Source organism: Cherax quadricarinatus, chromosome 23 (genome assembly GCF_038502225.1).
Source record: "Cherax quadricarinatus isolate ZL_2023a chromosome 23, ASM3850222v1, whole genome shotgun sequence".
NCBI lineage: Eukaryota > Metazoa > Arthropoda > Malacostraca > Decapoda > Parastacidae > Cherax > Cherax quadricarinatus.
In genome coordinates this window covers 14,991,223-15,010,293 of record NC_091314.1, presented here as the reverse complement: position 1 = coordinate 15,010,293, position 19,071 = coordinate 14,991,223, and the positions used below count along the sequence as shown (strand labels likewise).

General features: G+C 43.6%; 1 protein-coding gene across 1 annotated transcript in view; it reads left to right on the top strand.

Annotated features, from left to right (window-relative positions):
* LOC138853127 (uncharacterized) overlaps window positions 1–12,748 on the top strand; it is a 76,173-nt gene extending 63,425 nt beyond the window's left edge. The window contains exon 2 of the mRNA XM_070087947.1: window positions 9,717–12,748. Coding sequence (XP_069944048.1) covers window positions 10,769–12,625 — 1,857 coding nt within the window. The 5' untranslated portion in view covers window positions 9,717–10,768 and the 3' untranslated portion in view covers window positions 12,626–12,748. The remainder of the gene's footprint in view (window positions 1–9,716) is intronic.
* The last annotated feature ends 6,323 nt before the right edge of the window (window positions 12,749–19,071 follow it).

The following is a 19,071-nucleotide window of genomic DNA, read 5'->3' as shown; positions in this document are numbered from 1 at the left end:
ACACCGAGTTCCACGAGTCTCAGCCTGGGGCAGAATGAATGGGCATGATATTGCATCGGTAAATTTCCCTGATCCTCTTTTTGGGACCTTTGTCCTCACCCTTGCTTGCTGAGTATATACATCATTTGTTGGGGCACTATATATCAGCTCCATTTTTCTGTGAATATCTGTGTGGTCATGCAGGAAAAAGTTGGTTACTAACTCGAGTGCTAATGTGGGTGTTTGACTCTGCCAGGGTTTAGGTAGAGGGCCCACTTAATTTAATTGGGAATCCTTGCTCTCTTCTTGTTAAATCTTCAAGGAGGGATAAGGATGTCTTCAGGCTGGCAGGGCTGGACTTTATCATAAGCTAAGCTATAGCTTAAAAGCTCTTGGTATGAAAAGTCTCAGTTGTTTTTCTCTTCCCTGGTACTTTAATACCACCACCTTTGGTAAGAATAATTTTCCTTACTTTACGCATAAAATTCAATTGCAGCAGTAATTCTGATTTAAAAGTGTGAAAATCTATGAAATTTACCTAAAAAATGAGGTTTGTCAGAAAACCATTCAAGACGCTCTAAATAAGCTCTCGATCAAACAGACCCTCTAGGAAGATGCCTTTATGCCAGTGAAGGGCTCTTGATCCGAGGAACTGCACTTATCCTCTCTTTCCTCAGGCACTATATGACCCCTATGGACTTAGCGCTTCCCGATTCAAATAAAATCTTGCTCCAATGAACTGGGACTACCTTCCTTACCCATGGATTAAATGTAATTACTTCACATTCCCCAAGTGCTGAATGACAGGTTTAGAGTTTCTCTGTAATGATAATTATAATAATAGTAATAATAATAATAATAATAATAATAATAATAATAATAATAATAATAATAATAATAATAATAATAATAATCCCTTCATGTTAAGGCATGTTTGTCCCATTTTAATTTTCCACTCAGATTTGGGCAATATTTTTGTCTCTAAGACTAGGATTTCGTAGGATATATATACCCTATGAGGCAGTGGCGGCACCAAAGGATGAGGGGTTTGGGGGTTTCAATTCCCCCCAAAATTTCCCTCAGAATTGCATATAAAATAGTAAAAGCAGTGCTTTAAAACTCCCCCTTCTTCTTCTTGGTGTTTTTAGAGCCACTAACAGTGTACGCCTAAACACCCCCTTCCAACCAGGTAGCTACCCCTAAGTCCTACAAATATGGAAATACAGCGTCTGTGGGAGGGGATGTGGAAGGTATTCTGGCTTAACTCGGGGAACTGGAGCATAGACCCAATTCCCTAAATCAAGAGCCCCTCACCAGCATCAAGGTTCCTTCTTTGAGGATTCTTGTGCTGATTCGCCAGCCAGTGCACGCCCACGTCTGAGGTCTTTTGTTCTTGACAGCGTCAGACCTCGGCGTCAGGTCGTAACACGTGGTACATACACCATTGGGGAGGGGGGTACTTTGACTACGATATAAGCCCAGGGAAGAGCGGGGCAAGGAGGTTGTTGGTGACAGGTCCGTCGAGCGAGAGCTCTGGACAGCCGCGTGTGTAGTGGACCACGCATTGGGAATCTCGGGTCAGCTGGTCGGTGAATTAAGAGTGAGTACTAGTCCGTGTTACTGATAACATCTACCCTTCCCCCTGGTAATAAGTCTCATAGGTCAATTGTTATATTGTGTAAATTTCCATCAGGATATGTTGTATTCTAGCCCTTTTATGTTATTAAGTAAACTATAGCCATAGTTCCCATTTTTATTTGTACCTTCATATGCTATTCCCTAGCTTGTTAAGCACTGGGATATACAGGAGACGTGCTCACTCGCTGGGATACCTCCGGTAGAGTGGGTAGAGGTCTCACATGGTGGCAGCGGTTTAGCGTTTATCATTAAACGCGGCTCACGTGCTTTACGACTGGTCGGTTTTTGCTATCAAAACCAAATATTAATTTCTTTGTGTCGCCTATCATTTGTTTTACCGTTCACTGTGACCGTAACCTTAAGAATAAACCAGGACAATCCTACTCTTATGGTTGTCAGGTGGGTGATGACCAAATATAATTTGCGTAGCAAGACGTTAAATAGTGCAATCAGACGATCCAGTAGGATACAGGTGAAGTTCCTCGTGAACAGAATGGCAGAGGCTAACGTCAATGTTAGTGATCTCGCACCAGGCTCAAGTGAAGGGTCTAGCAACATGGTTCCACAGCAAGATTCAGTGATTAATGTTAGTGAGGGTATAAATAATCAAGAAAATGAGATTTCAGTGATAAATAATACTTCAGGGGTACATATGTCAGGGACAAACCATCCCCAGGTCCAAGGCTCAGGAACGAATATAGGTTCCACGGTGACCCCCAGTAGTACCACGAATACTATGGCCCCAGTGGTATCTAATACATCTACCACTGCTGTTAGCCCGGGAGTATCAACTTTACCAACCCGGGATGCTACTAACCCCATACCTCCGTATTTTAATAACCCAGTTAATGCTGACTATAGTATGTATCCTTATCTTAACTCTGTGCTTCATAGTGTTATTGCTCAAGTTATGAGTAACCCTCAATCCCCTATTGTTGTACCTGCTCCCCAAGTCCCTGGGGTAGCTGCCTATAGGGTTCCCACTTCTGCGCCTGGTTCTACAGTTACTAGTATACCTAACCCCTCAGTAACCATAGCTTCCCCTGCTGTGTCAGGTGTTCACCTGCCCAATGCTGTTCCTGTAAATACTAACCAAACACCCACACTTGTAACTACAGCTGGGGAACCATTCAGTATTTCCCCGAATGGGTCCTTATCTAATATACCGGGACTCCCGACCCAACCCCAACTTCTGAGCCTCCAGCCTTCCCAGGTCAATCCTTCCCTAACCAAGCCACTCAACGTCCCAACGAACCCTATGCTTCAGCAAAAGATTTTATCTGGGGCATCAGCTCCAGATAGTAGTGTTGGAACCTCTATGTGTGGGACAGTAATTGTTGATAGGCCATATTTAGAAAATTTGCCGAAATTTCATGTAGAAGATTTGCCGAGGAATCCCATCGAAAGAAATATCAAAGTAGAAGCTTGGATTAAAAATATTGAGGCCATTTTGCTTAATATATCTGATGAAAAAATGAAAGTTTCACTGGGATTCAGGGCAATTGTAGATAACACAGCATCCATATTTAGTCTCCCACAATTTATTAACGTAAAGGACTGGAGTAATTTCAAGGATGCTATAAGATATAGGTTCCAGACGGCAGTATCAGTTGAAAATATCCATCGATACCTGGAACAATTGCAACTGAAGGAAGGACACACTCTAAGGGACTTCAGTTGTCTGGTATGGTCCAGGGTGGAAGATGTGAACGGAACTTTAAAATATAATGCAGAACAGCTGGAGCTTTATAAAAAGCAGGTATTTTGTGAAGGGTTGCCAGTCTGGATGAGAACTAGAGTTGCTATGGTACTAGCGATTAAAACCTTCGAAGAACTAGTTCAATATGCCATGTCTCTCGAGTCCGAATATGGTAGAGACAGAAAGGGAGATAGAATTGTTGCCTCAGAGAGAGTAACACCTGAGTCACCATATGTGGCGACAACCAATAATGAGAAGAAGTATATACCCCCGCACCGCAGGACAGGCGGTGGTGGGCGTAATAAACAGAATGCTCGGAGAACTAATCAATGCTGGGAGTGTGGCGGGATTGGCCATATTAGGGCCAACTGCCCTAATTTTCGTTCCTAACGAAAGAAGAAGGTACAAGGTTAAGAAAGATAGGTCTGATAACCTTGTTACCAAAGATGAAAGACCTATGATTAAAATAAGAGTAAATGGAAAAAAATTGGTAGCTTTCATTGATACGGGAAGTCAGGTGTCAATAATTAAGCGAGATGTATGTAATAACTGGAGGGGTTGTAAAATAAGCAAAGCTAAGAGAGATATTACTGCTGTAAATGGTAATGATATTAATGTCGAGGGACAAACGGACCTGTACTTTGAACTGGGTGAAAGTTATAAAGTTCACGCTTGTTTAGTAGTGTCTGGAGTAAGGTTTCCAGGGGACTTACTCTTAGGTATGGATTTTCTCAGAAGGTTTGACTTCCTCTTGTCGTATGGCAAAGGAAGGGGAACCAGTCGGCTGATACTGGATGAGGTTTCCTTTCCAATAAAATTCATAGAACATCCCTCAATAGTAGCTTCTATGAGTAGGAGTAATAAATTATTCAAAACCCCATCTAAATCACTTTTTGAAGCGCAGTTACCTAATGTGAACTCTGCAGACGCAGATTATGCAGTTCATGTATTATATAACCAGGTATGTCCACCTAATACATTCAAATTTATTAAAGGTTCAGTGGGAAGGAAGGTCGAGCCAGGAAGTATCTTACAATTAGCGGGGAAGCTAGAATCCTTCCTGGTGCCTCATCATCTAGCCCAGGTTTCTGAGAAAAGACATATCTTAATACCAGTGATAAATCTGACAAGTAAAGCGTTAAGATTCAAGAATGGTAGAAGGTTAACATCAGCTGAGATTATCCCCAAAGACTTAATTTTTGAACCTGACTCCGTTAAGCTACCTGGCCGAGGTCAACAATGTGGAGCACTTAATACCAGAGTCCCAGAAAGGGTAGTGACGCCTGCCGCTCCCACCCAGAACGAAAGTAAAAGGGAAAAGACATTTAATGATGTAAATCTAAATCATTTAAAATGTTCTGAGAAGGAAATAATAAAGAATGCTTTAAGGAACTTTCCAAAGTTGTTTTCAATGGATGAAGGAGATATAGGCTTGCTGCCCCAGATTGAGCATACTATACCTACAGGTGACAGTTTACCTGTCCAAACCCGTCAATGGAGACTCCCAGAAGAGGCTAAGAGAGTAATAAGGGAGGAATGTAATACCATGCTCCAGAACGATGTAATTGAACCGAGTTCATCACCGTGGCTCTCACCTGTAGTGTTGGTAAAGAAACCAGATAACTCTTATCGGTTCTGTGTGGATTATAGGAAAGTGAATGAATTAACAATAGCTGATAGTTATCCCTTGCCCCTAATCCAGGAAATTCTTGATTCATTTGGAACAGCTAAGTATTTTTCGACTTTGGACGCTAAGTCAGCTTATTGGGCCATCCCCGTTTCAGAAGAAGATAGAGAGAAGACAGCATTCTCAGATGGGGTCAGATTATACCAATTTAAACGAATGCCCTACGGGTTAAAAACCGCGCCCTCTAGCTTCCAAAGAGCTATAAACTTCATCCTCAGCCCTGTGTTGGGTAGACACTCACTGGCATATCTTGATGATGTGGTAGTCTACTCCCGGTCATTTCCAGAACATGTAGACAACCTTGTGGAGACACTAAAACTACTGGATAAAGCAGGATTTAAGTTGAATGCAAAGAAATGTATAATAGCAGCCACTAGCTTTAAATTTCTAGGCTTTCAGGTAAGCCCTGAAGGGATTCGCCCTGACCCTGATAAGTGTAAGGCAATATCTGAAATGCCAAGACCTAGAACAGCAAGGGAAGTCAGGAGGTTCCTAGGTGCAGCAGGATACTTTAGAAGACATATTAAGGGTTTTGCAGAGCTAGCAGCACCACTGACAGATCTAACTAAGAAGAAAGCTAAGTTTGTATGGAAAGAAGAACATGAGTTGGCTCACGAAAAATTAAAGGCTGAGCTTACAAGTGAGCCGGTATTAGTGGTTCCTGATTTTTCCAGAGAGTTTGAGATACATACAGACGCTTCAGCAGTTGCAATAGGAGGTTGCCTAATGCAAAGAGACAAGGAAAATAACCCACACCCAGTAGCGTATTTTAGCAGAAAGATTAAAGGACCGGAAGTCAGGTATGCCATCACTGATAAAGAAGCCTTGGCAGTGGTAGAAAGTGTGAGATACTTTGAACCGTATGTATTTCAGCGCCATTTTAAAATAATAACAGATCACAGGGCATTGGTGCACATATTTAAAAAGAAAACTCGCTGTCCTAGGATGTCTAGATGGGGTTACGAACTGTCAGCACACTCGTACCAGATTCTTTATAAACCAGGAGCCTCACACCATGTACCAGACGTATTGAGTAGGAATGTAGCAGCAATAAATGTTGATGTTAATATTGAGAATGTGAACAATGAAAAATTAAGAGAGTACCAACTGGAAGAGAACAGGTGGAAGGAGATAATTGAGTATTTGGAGGGAGAGAAGCTCCCGTGCCACAAGCCAAGCCGCCCTATTGATGAATTCGAGATGAAAGACGGTGTGCTACATAGGATTACGGAGCTGAACGATCGTTCAGTACAGCAGGTAGTAATACCCAATGTCCTCAGGAAGGCCGCTCTGAAGCTTGCACACTCATCCAAGATGGCTGGCCATCCAGGTGTTTTTAGGACTTATAAGAGGGCCAAAGAAATGTTCTACTTTCCTGGTCTCCTGAATTATGTAACCGAATATGTAAAATGTTGTGGTAATTGCCAAAGGAGGAAAGGTAACCCTCAGGTTAATGTGGAATTGCAAGCTTTTCCCGAGATTAAGGAGCCGTTGGACCGGGTTGGTGCAGATCTTATTGACTTACATAATAGTTATTCAGGCAATAGGTATGTTCTTGTGCTGGTGGACCATCTGTCACGGTATACAACACTTGTACCCATCCCTAAGAAAGACCCACAGACTGTTGCAGAGGCGCTCCTTGATAGATTCGTAGCAATATTTGGACCTCCTAGAGAATTAGTAACAGATCAAGGTTCAGAGTTTAAAAGCAAGGTATTTGCAGAGGTTTGTAACACCTTAGAAATAATGACAGCATTCACGACAGCTTATCATCCACAGGCGAATGGTATGGTGGAGAGAACGAACCAAGTAGTCAAAAATACACTGGCCATTCTCTCAGAGAAAGAACCATTACAATGGGATAAATATATACCATATGTTCAATTTGCTTTAAACACCGCTATTCACAAATCAATAGGGACACAACCATTATTCCTATTTACAGGGCATGACTGTCATTTTGCAGCAGGCTTGGTGAACCAAGCAGTTGTCAGATACGGTGAGGACTATCCTTCAGAAGTCCTAACAAAAATGAGAACTGCTTGGCGAACTGCCGCCCAGGCATCTGGTAGAGCGCAGGAAAAATATGCTCACTACTATGACAGGCAAGTGAAGCCTCTTAAACTTAAGGAAGGTAACCTAGTAATGGTATATAAAGATGAAGTAACCCCTCAACAGAGTAGGTCCCTCGGTCCAAGGTGGAAAGGTCCTTACCGCATCTTAGAGAAAATGGGACCAGTAAATGTGAAGGTTAAAGGGTTGTTTGAGGACCAGAGTGAGAGGATTGTTCATTGTAATAAACTAAAGCCATTCTGGTCTGAGGAGGAAATAGTAATGCCTAATGTTAATGTGGTGGATGAAAGGACTGTAAATGACGAGGTATATGAGGAAGATAGGTTACATCAGCTGGTAGAGGAAAATGTTGGTATGAATACAAGGTCAAGAATGTATAGACGAAATTTGTAAGGGAATTATTGCTGGAGGGAGGGAGTGTTGTGAGTAAATGGGACCCTGAGGGAAGGAGCTGACCACTCGCCTCGCCCTCAGGTCGGCTCAATACTCTAGAGACCTGCCCACCAACAATAAGCCCCAGTCACCTGTAGAACAATACTGCCGTCTACTATTATTCACAGGAGATGTGGAGATGTTGCCAGGATCTGCCAAGGAGACTCCAGGAATCTATTTGGCCTGGAGTGATGGAGACGCAGAAGTGCCAAGAAGTCAGTTTGGGTCCAGCAAAAGGGCTATTATTAGACCTGGGAGACTTGAGGAAAAGCGGTAGCCAGCTCTCGTGCCACCACCATGCAAGAGGTGGAAGTTGACGGGTGAGGCTGGACGGATGAAGGGTGGCCTTGGTGCCTGAGGAGTATTGTCGTGGTGAAGATAAGCTGCTTGCTGAGTCGTGAAGTTCCCAGATGCTGTGCTTTCAACGAGAGGGACCCGCATGAGCGTTCCTAAACGCCAATGAAGTCCACACAATGAGACATGGCCCAATTTAGGAAGTGCTAGGGTCGGCCAGAAGCTCTGGCTAACCCCTCTTCTAGTAGAAGCAGTAGACAGATCTGGAGGTGAGATGACAAGAATACTGCAATGGCCCTATGTCCTCCTCCGTCGACCCCTTCATATTTCTGCCCAAGGATTTGTAGAGAGCTTCTCCCTGGGTCAATAGCATGGCCCCAAGTCAAGCCAACCGTGTCATTTACTACTAGCCAGTGAAGCTTGGGAAATGATGATTAGAGTGGTATTAGTATGGTATCTCTACTGCTAGGGGATGCCCTATGTTATGTCAGCTGTTGGGACAAAAATGTGTTGTATATTATGTGAGCTAGCTCCTTGCCGGGAGGGATCACAGTAGAGATAGGATGTATTTTCTTTTCAGGTGGAGAACTGTAAACACCAATCGGCTCGCCGTCAGAAGAGGATTCCTTTATGTGAGGGATGGGAGGTTTTCTTTTAGTTCCTAGAAATGGGATAATGATTGGTCCTGGTTGCGATTCCTGCCTTGTCATGAATGGTCACGGTACGGTGCAAGGAAAATGCGACATTGTGGTCGTGTAATGGTTCAGTTGCAAGTACTTGAAGGAATAATACCCGCTGGAGCTGTTTTCTACGCCAGGAAAACCTTACGAGGTTTGGCTCAATGGTTAATTAGCGAGGGTGACTACAGGAGCTAGTTTATTTCTAGTAGAGTACAGGAAGGCACTGGAGCCCGATATTTAGTTTTAAGGAGAAATGACGTGTAAGGAGGCTTTGCACCAGAGAGTCATTGTTATTCGTCTCTTGTGCTAGAACTTATTAAATCTACTGATCTGTGTGAATTCATATTATTTGCTATTGTATTGTAATAGACTTAAAGGGTTAGGATTAAAATAGTCTAATAACTAGGAAAAATTTTCCTAGTTCTCAGATATTTTAAATTGGGGGAGAAAGAGGGATGTGATGTAGTTCAGCTGGGCTTGTGAGGTCTCTGGGGAGGCCTAATTTAACCAATTATATGGTCACACCTTGCCTTGGCAGGCGTCTGTAGCCACGCCCACGTCTGAGGTCTTTTGTTCTTAACAGCGTCAGACCTCGGCGTCAGGTCGTAACACGTGGTACATACACCATTGGGGAGGGGGGTACTTTGACTACGATATAAGCCCAGGGAAGAGCGGGGCAAGGAGGTTGTTGGTGACAGGTCCGTCGAGCGAGAGCTCTGGACAGCCGCGTGTGTAGTGGACCACGCATTGGGAATCTCGGGTCAGCTGGTCGGTGAATTAAGAGTGAGTACTAGTCCGTGTTACTGATAACATCTACCCTTCCCCCTGGTAATAAGTCTCATAGGTCAATTGTTATATTGTGTAAATTTCCATCAGGAGATGTTGTATTCTAGCCCTTTTATGTTATTAAGTAAACTATAGCCATAGTTCCCATTTTTATTTGTACCTTCATATGCTATTCCCTAGCTTGTTAAGCACTGGGATATACAGGGGACGTGCTCACTCGCTGGGATACCTCCGGTAGAGTGGGTAGAGGTCTCACAATCAGAAAAGCCTGATGGATTGACTAAATTAGAAAGTATTTGGGTGTCTGGCTCTGCCGAGGTTAAGTCAGGGGGGAGAGGAAGGGCCAACCTGACTTAATTTTGAACTCTTTGTTCCCAATTCTGTTTTCGAAGAAAACTTATGATTTCCAAGCAGATGTAAGCAACATTTTTCCCGGACTCCAGGGAAGCAGTTAGGCCTGAGTGGTTGAGGGGAGAGGACGTGTGTGTGTAGAGGGAAGTCCTAGGCCTTCTATATCAGAACTGCTTATCTCACCCGACTGATAACTCATCATGCAACAAATATCGTTGGAGCGCAGCTGAATTGCTGCTGGAACTCTTATGTGTGAACTGTGACTAGTGATATACCTAGTGAAACACAAACATCTTGATTTGAAGTGGCTGTAGGAGGCTACACCTTCACTCCACCTTGCCTCCCTCCCCTCCCTCCTCGATTTGGAACTCAGCCATTCGCCTCTATTTACTTATGGTCTAGAGGCGGTTTTTGCCAGACCACATAAATGCTTGAGTGCCGTGTCAGTCCTCTGTGCCGCACTCCACTCACCTTACGAAGTCTCCTGTGTGCCTACCTGCCTGCTACAAGCAAATATCCTAGTGGTTGTGTTAATTGCTGCAGATTTGTTGTAACTATTTGCACGAGTGGATTTCACTGACTTAGGACATTGTGCTACCATCAGTACCAACGTAGGCTTAAAATGAGTGAGGAATGTCTGGCCTGCTGGGTGACCTTGAAAATGGCACTATAAGACTCGCATGCCACTTACACCCATACTGCGTGTGTCCAGTGAGGTGAATGTCCCTTCCTCGACTTTCCTATTCACCGGTATCCCTTAGCTCGTCGCCATTATCTACATATGAGATAAGGGCGAGTTTAACCGATCCAGGCTAAACAGCTTTTTAACTGTAACAAGCCAGAGGTTCATCTATAAACATATTAAGTTTGTGCTGATTTATTTGTCCACAGAGTGAAAATTTGTCTGTCATTCCCAGACACGTGTGCTAGCTGTGTTAAGTGCTGCGGGTTTCGAGTAATTAATGAGTGGTGCAATATTGGTAACTCTCGAGACGACTGTGGCCCCGTGAATGACCTTGAAAATCGCACTGCGACCCGCAGGCCACTACACCCACATTGCCTGTGTCTAGCGAGGTGAATATCCCTTCCTTGTCCCTTCTATTCACCGGTATCCTTTAGCCCATCGCCAGTGTGAAACTCCTGTCAGCTATGAGTATAGCTGATGGTGTTGACGTAGATGATGGTGAAGGCAGATTTGAAACATATTTTAGTAAACAGGCTCGGAAAAAAGAACGAGGCTTCCAGAGAAAGCTTGCTGAAAGCAATACAGTGGGCGCACACCCTCCCAAAGCTGTCAGGTTAGATTTCCCTGACAACACTGATCAAGAGACCAAGTTTAACTGGTTTTTCGAAGCTAGTGTAAACAATCATGAGAAAACGATCAAGTTTGTCCGCGATGAGGATAACTACGTCTTTGTGCCTAATGATTCAGCATTTATAGACAAACTTCTCACTCACGAATATGCCAACATCAAACTCCGAGCTGCCCCACCAAGGGCACCTAAAGTGCTTATTGTCATCTACAACGTCAACAAGCACTTGAATCCTCAATATCTGGCGTCAGAGCAAGTTGCAAGCCCTCGTCGACTTTCCAACGGTCTGATATTAGCTGAGTGGACTGGCCAGGGGACTCTGCCACGCTATATTCACTCCCGTGCAGCCCTCAACAGACGCTATTACATTGCATTGTACAGACCTCCTCAACGTCGATGTTATAAGTGTCAACGCTGGGGCCACATCGCCAGGAAATGCCCATCTAAGTCACACTGGTGTGCAGTGTGTGCCAATGCTCATCCTTCTGAACGGTGTTATGCTATGATCAAACAGCAACAGACTGTTGCTAAACAATGTATCAATTGTAAGACCTCAGGAGTCACAGCAGCTCATGCTGACTGCAGTGTGAGGGCTGATCGCATCGCAGCCAACCGCACTTCACCCTGTACCCCTCATAATGGCCCCCCAGGACTACCAGGTACCTCGGGTCTGAATACTGGCTCATGCCTGCCCTCAGACAATGGGGTTGAGCACCTCACCTGGGGAGCACGTCAACAGACCCCCATCACATCGGCTGTCAATACCAGCCTAGCTGAGTCAGCTGACAGTCAGCCAAATAGCTCAGCTGACCGGGACTTCACGTCTCCAGATGTTCCAAGTCTTGCTCCTGTGGTATACAACCTGATGTCGCGCATAAAAATACTGGAAACACAACAGTTACTCCTGAAACAACAACTTGAACAACACAAGGAAAGATGTGTAGAGTATACCAATAACAAGATTGTCACAATTTGTGAAAGCAAGTGTAAGGCTGCTGAACAAGGTGGTGGTGGTGTTCTTAATCACAGTAATGACGAATATAATACTTGTGTTGATAACTGTAGTGAGCATCATAACGAAGGCTATGGTGTCAATGATGTTAGTAATAGTGATGACCGTAATATAAGTGGTGGTGAAGAGTGTGATGAGGGCTATGGTGTCTATAATGTTAGTAATAGTGATGAGCATAATTTAAGTGGTGGTGAAGAGTGTGATGAGAGCGGTGGTGTCTATAATGTTAGTAATAGTGATGAGCATAATTTAAGTGGTGGTGAAGAGTGTGATGAGAGTGGTGGTGTCTATAATGTTAGTAATAGTGATGAGCATAATATAAGTGGTGGTGCAGAGTGTGATGAGGTTAGTCACATAGACATTAATGTTGAATACAATACTGTTGACAAATGTAATGAACACAATGTTGGTAGTGGCGCTGGTGATGACAGTTGTAGTGTTGCGTGTAATGTTAGCGGAGGAGGGAATGTGAGTGGTGGTGGTGTCACCTATCATACATTCACACATAAACAGCGTCATGCTCTGGGTTTACGAAGACTCCCACGAGGCCTTACAACTGGAGGTGCACTTGCAAAACTCATGGACAAGGGTAGCACTGTTGACATTGATAAGGTCTGCTATTTATATGAACAATTTTTTCATTATGCTGAGAAACTCAAGATGATCCCAGGACTACTATAATGGATCAAAACTCGTATAAACTTTCTATATTAAGCTGGAATATTGCATCACTTAGAAAAAGGCTTCCTGAACTTCATCATAAAGTAACCACCGAACCCATTGATGTTGTGTGTCTACAAGAGTGCAGAGTCCCTGAAAAATCCCAACCCCCTAAATTACCATCATTTGTTGCATATAACCTCAAATCTACTAACTCTTGTGTTCTATATATTAAAAAATCACTTCCCCATCAACTTCTTGCACACAAGAAAACAGAGGGGCTACAATATCACGGTGTTAGGATTTATATAGGGAACTCTGCTCTCAACATATTTAACTTGTATGCTCCTGCTGATAAATTTAATTACTTGGAGCTCCCAACTTGTGCTCATTCTGAGCCTACTCTTATTATTGGCGATTACAATGCGAGACACAAAAGCATTGGAAACTCACAGTTTGGTAATCGTAATGGCAATCAACTGTTGTCACTCTTAAACAGTCACGATAATGTCCAAATTGTAGGTGACCTTGAACCCACACATATCTATGGAGGCGTCCTTGATCTGTGCCTGGGCTTCAACATTACTTCTGCCAGTTGTGAGTCTTCCATTGTAACAGATATAGCGTCTGATCATTTCCCTAGGCTAACCTCTCTAGATATTGGTAATACTATCCTTCCTGGTGGGATATTCAAACGGAAACGTTTTAATGTTCCCACAGATCAGCATGATGACTTTGTTGCACATGTGACTGACTGGTATAATTCCTATGAGTGTTCCTCTGTAGAGACCTTTAACAATGATCTTGTGAGCAGTATTCAGAACTACTTAGAGCCGCCACTGCAACCTCTTGGTACTCTAAACCCAACAAACTTCCGTAATAATCATACCTCCTTCAAAAACCATACTTATTACAATGATTCTAAACTTCGTACACTGAAACGTACTGCTCGCAGACTAGGCCTAGCCTACAGAAAACATCGTACCCCTGGAATGCTGAGGCTCTTCCAAACTGCCCTTGCTGCTGCCAGAGAGCGTATGACAGAGCTGCGGCAAACCGACTGGGAAAAATTTGTCAACGGTCTTAATGCTCACACCCCACTTAGCCGGGCATGGAGGGACATAAATAGAATTAAGGGTAAACGAACTGGGCAGATCGCGCACCCTCATCCCTTGCATAGGGCGAATGAGTTAGTCAGTGCTTGGGCTGCTACATCTAGCTATGACAATCTTCCCAGTACCACACAGGCAAAATTAAATGATAAATATGATGCAAGGGAGAGACTTGTTTGCTTTATGCTCAGTAAGGCAGATGATTGCAACATTCCTTTCACTAATTATGAACTTGATGCAGCGCTAACTAAGGGCAACTCCACGTCGCCTGGTGAGGATGGTATTACTTACAACATACTCAGATTGCTGTGTCGAGTACCAGGTAATCCATTACTTGAATTATATAACATGAGCTATGTAACTGGGGAGCTCCCTCAATCTTGGACCAACAGCCTCATCATTCCAATTCCTAAGCCCAATCAACAAAATGCATTTCGCCCAATATCTCTTACTAGCTGCTTGTGTAAAACATTTGAGAGAATGATTCTTAATCGTCTCATGTACAGAATCAAACAATTTTTGTCTCCCCGGTTACATGGTTTCATGCATGGAAGGAGCGTGCATCATTGCATAGCCACCTTTCTCACCCTGCACACTGACAGTTCCTACACTACCTTCCTTGACCTTAAATCCGCTTTCGATGTAGCCAACCGACATGTAATAATTAGTGAACTTGCCAGAATGGATGTTGGAGGATGGCTTCTCCGCTGGATTAAAGGCTACCTGTCCAACAGAAAATCGTCTGTGTTGTTCCAGGGACATAGAAGTGTAACTAAAGACTTTGAATTAGGAACCCCACAGGGAGGTGTGCTCAGTCCCACACTGTTCAATATTCTAATTAATGCATTACTTAATGCTATGCCTAGTCAGCCCCATAATTATGTGATTAGTTTTGCTGATGATATAATGATTCACACCACCGGATTCTCCAACACCCAAAACATTCTTAATCATGTACTAGCCTCGTGTCAGGACCTGGGGTTGATAATCTCTACTGATAAAACAAAGATACTCAATAGGCGTCCTCCTCGACAGAGAGGCACAGTTCGTCAGATCCAATTGCATGATGGGTCTCTTCTAGAATATGTAAGCAGATACAGGTATCTAGGCTTTGAGGTTCCACTACTTGGACCTGTTGTAACAAGACTTTGTCGCCAATACAAAGAACGACTAAGAGCACTTAGAGTTGTGGCAGGGCTTCACCCCAGGTATGGTGCTAATGTTAAAATTGTGAAAATGATGTATCTTGCTTATATTAGATCATTGGTTGATTATGCTGCGCCACTACTTGCTCTTGTGTCTGACTGGAAGCTTGGAGGGCTGGAAAAACTGCAGAACGAAGCAATGAGGATCATCCTAGGATGCCCTCGTACTGCCAAAATTTTAAATATGCAAAAAGAACTTGATATTCCAAGCATCAGAGATCGTGTTACTGAAAGAAATATCCTAATTGGGGTTAATATGCTCAGGCAAGCTCATTCAAACCCCTGCACAGAAGCCCTCCAAACTTTCCTCAGCACTGGTGAACACTCCTCCAGATGGATCGAAAAGACTGGAACCGACCTCCGCATGAATCAGATACATGATCTATGTCAAGTAAGGCAACAGCGGCACTTCTCCGCTCCATGGAATATTACCCCATTCCAAACTACCATTCCTCCATTTCCCCCCAAACTACTTCTTAAATCACAACCAAAACTTCACCTTGAAGCCAAACATGAGGCCTTAAGCTGTATTGATAACTTAGTCACACAGCACACACTCTCGCAAATTATTTACGTTGATGGTTCTGTTCACCAATCCACTGGTGCAGCTGGTAGTGCTGCTGTTGTCGTACAGAGTGATGGCTCTCTTAAAGAAATTGGAGCACGCATCAATAATTGGGCCTCTACCCTTCAGACAGAACTGTTTGCCATACTTCTTGCACTGAAATGCATCTATGTATCAAAGATTGACAGTTTAATTGTAACTGATTCTCTGTCATCCATAAATGCTCTCAACTCATTAAGCATAAATTGTGGCATGCTTGTGTCAGAAGCCAGACACAGGTATGGTAGGATTGTGGACAGTGGAGTCAGAGTGCACATGCTGTGGATTCCATCTCACATTGGTCTTCAGATGCATGATAGAACTGATAAATTGGCTAAGCTGTATGCTTTCAAAGAGGGAGTAGATTACAATCTTGGCTTGTCAGGTAGTAGTTTGAGAACAATAATACGAAAAGAACTTCAGCTGAATTTTATGGACTTAAGGCTCAGGGAGATTGACACCAGTGAGTCCATCTATCATCATTCTATCATGCAGGAGGAGCCACATGTCTATGGTGCATCCAACAAAATAAGCAGACTCTTGGATGTCACTACCGCCCGGCTCCGGCTGGGTTACAAGTATCTTTGGCAGGTTAAATCACCACCACCAGATGTAGACCAAACGAAATGTAAACTTTGCCAGATGGATTATTGTCACACCCTGCGTCATTATGTACTGGAGTGCGATAAAATTAATGAATTTAGAAACAACTCACTCAGAAGTGTTCAAGAAATGGCTAAGTATTTTATCCACAGTGGTATATTACAGACCATTCTGGAGAAATACCCTGACTTTGCTAGCTGTAAATAAAGCATTACCACATGTGTGCATGTGTGTGTGTGTGTGTGTGTGTGTGTGTGTGTGTGTGTGTGTGTGTGTGTGTGTGTGTGTGAGTATGAGTGTGTGTGTGTATGAGTGTGAGTGTGTGTATGAGTGTGTGTGAGTATGAGTGTGTGTGCGTGTGTGTATGAGTTTGTGTGTGTGTGTGTGTGTGTGTGTTTATGTGTGTGTGTGTATGAATTTGTATGTGTGTGTGTGTGTGTGTGTGTGTGTGTGTGAGAGAGAGAGACTCAGCAATCAACATTTGCACCAATAACTCACTACAGTTGTGACCGGGTGTGGAAGTGTGAATTGCTCATTACTCTAAAATTTGTTCATGATTGCAGCCATGTATAAACGTAAGTAACCATTCTTACAGTATTCATTACCTTTGTAACTTGTGAGTTCATTACCTTTGTAACTTGTGAGTTCATTACCTTGTACCTAGTTCAGCCATCAAAACTTTGGAGCCCGGTCCCTGGACCCATTGTGTACCTCTGTAATCTGTAAATACCTTTGTAACTTGTAATGATTGTGACTAGACCTACCTGGAGTTCATTACCTTTGTAAATTGTGAGTTCATTACCTTTGTAAATTGTGAGTTCATTGCCTCTGTAGCTTGCTCAGCTATCAAAACTTTGAGGCCCAGTCCCTGGACCCATTATGTACCTCTGTAATCTTTTGACTACCGCCCACAGGATGGGTATGGGGTGCATAATAAACATATTAAACTAACTAACTAACTCCAGGGAAGCTAGGCTCAAAAAGTCATAAGTTTTCGTGACCCTAATGAACCTTAACAACAGGTGTAGCAGTAGTTATAGGACAGCAGTCATTAAGTCCTGGTTAACCAACAATTGGTTATAATCATGTTCATAATTTTTAAAGGGGGTTGACTAGTAAGCCAGCAGAAGGCCTCGGTCAGATGACCAAAAGCTCCAGCTGTTGGTCATCGTATGCCTACGACCAGCATCAGGAAACACTTAGTCTTGTTTCCTGACAAACCTAAACTAACCTAACCTAGTCATGGTTGAGAGGAACCAACAGTTAGATCAAGCAGACTAGGAAGCACAGGTTGAACCCACAAAAGGAATAGGTGGGTCAGAGAGCACATCGGGGCTCTGGTGGCTAAAGCTCTCGCTTCACATGGCGAGGGTCTGGGTTCAAAACCCAGCCAGGGTAGAAACAGTGGGCGTGCTTCCTTACACCTGTTATCTATGTTCACCCATCAATAAAATGGTACCTGGGAGTTAGTGGACTGGTGTGGGTCGCATCCTGGGACACTGACCAAATTTGCCTGAAATGCTCAGCATAGTTAGTTAGTTTAATATGTTTATTATGCACCCCATACTCATCCTGTGGGAGGTAGTCAAAAGATTACAGAGGTACATAATTGGTCCAGGGACTGGAATCCAAAGTTTTGATAGCTGAGCAAGTTACAGAGGTAATGAAGTCACAATTTACAAAGGTAATGAACTCCAGGTAGGTCTGGTCACAATCATGACAAGTTACAAAGGTATTTACAGATTACAGAGGTACGTAATGGGTCCACGGACTGGGCCCCCAAAGTTTTAATAGCTGAACTAGGTACAAAGGTAATGAACTCACAAGTTACAAAGGTAATGAATCCTGTAAGAATGGTTACTTACGTTTATACATGGCTACAATCATGAACAAATTATAGAGTACTGAGCAATTCACACTTCCACACCCGGTCACAACTGTAATGAGTTATTGGTGCAAATATTGATTGTTGAGTCACACACACACACACACACACACACACACACACACACACACACACACACACACACACACACACACACACACACACACACACACACACACACACACACACACACACACACACATATTAGAGTATGCGGCACCAGTTTGGAACCCACACCTAGCCAAGCATGTAAAGAAACTAGAGAAAGTGCAAAGGTTTGCAACAAGACTAGTCCCAGGGTTAAGAGGTATGTCCTATGAGGAGAGGTTAAGGGAAATCAACCTGACGACACTGGAGGACAGGAGAGATAGGGGGGACATGATAACGACTTACAAAATACTGAGAGGAATTGACAAGGTGGACAAAGACAGGATGTTCCAGAGATTGGACACAGTAACAAGGGGACACAGTTGGAAGCTGAAGACACAGATGAATCAAAGGGATGTTAGGAAGTATTTCTTCAGCCACAGAGTAGTCAGGAAGTGGAATAGTTTGGGAAGCGATGTAGTGGAGGCAGGACCCATACATAGCTTTAAGCAGAGGTACGATAAAGCTCATGGTTCAGGGAGAGTGACCTAGTAGCGACCAGTGAAGAGGCGGGGCCAGGAGCTTGGAATCGACCCCTGCAACCTCAACTAGGTGAGTACAACTAGGTGAGTACACACACACACACACACACACACACATGGCTTCTCGAATTCAACCCTGTCAAATGCAAAGTCATGAAGATTGGGGAAGGGCAAAGAAGACCGCAGACAGAGTATAGGCTAGGCGGACAAAGACTACAGACCTCACTCAGGGAGAAAGACCTTGGGGTGACCATAACACCGAGCATGTCACCGGAGGCACACATTAACCAAATAACTGGTGCAGCATATGGGTGCCTGGCAAACCTGAGAATAGCATTCCGATACCTTAATAAGGAATCGTTCAAGACACTGTACACTGTGTATGTTAGGCCCATACTGGAGTATGCTCAGCATAACAAGCGGCTTTCT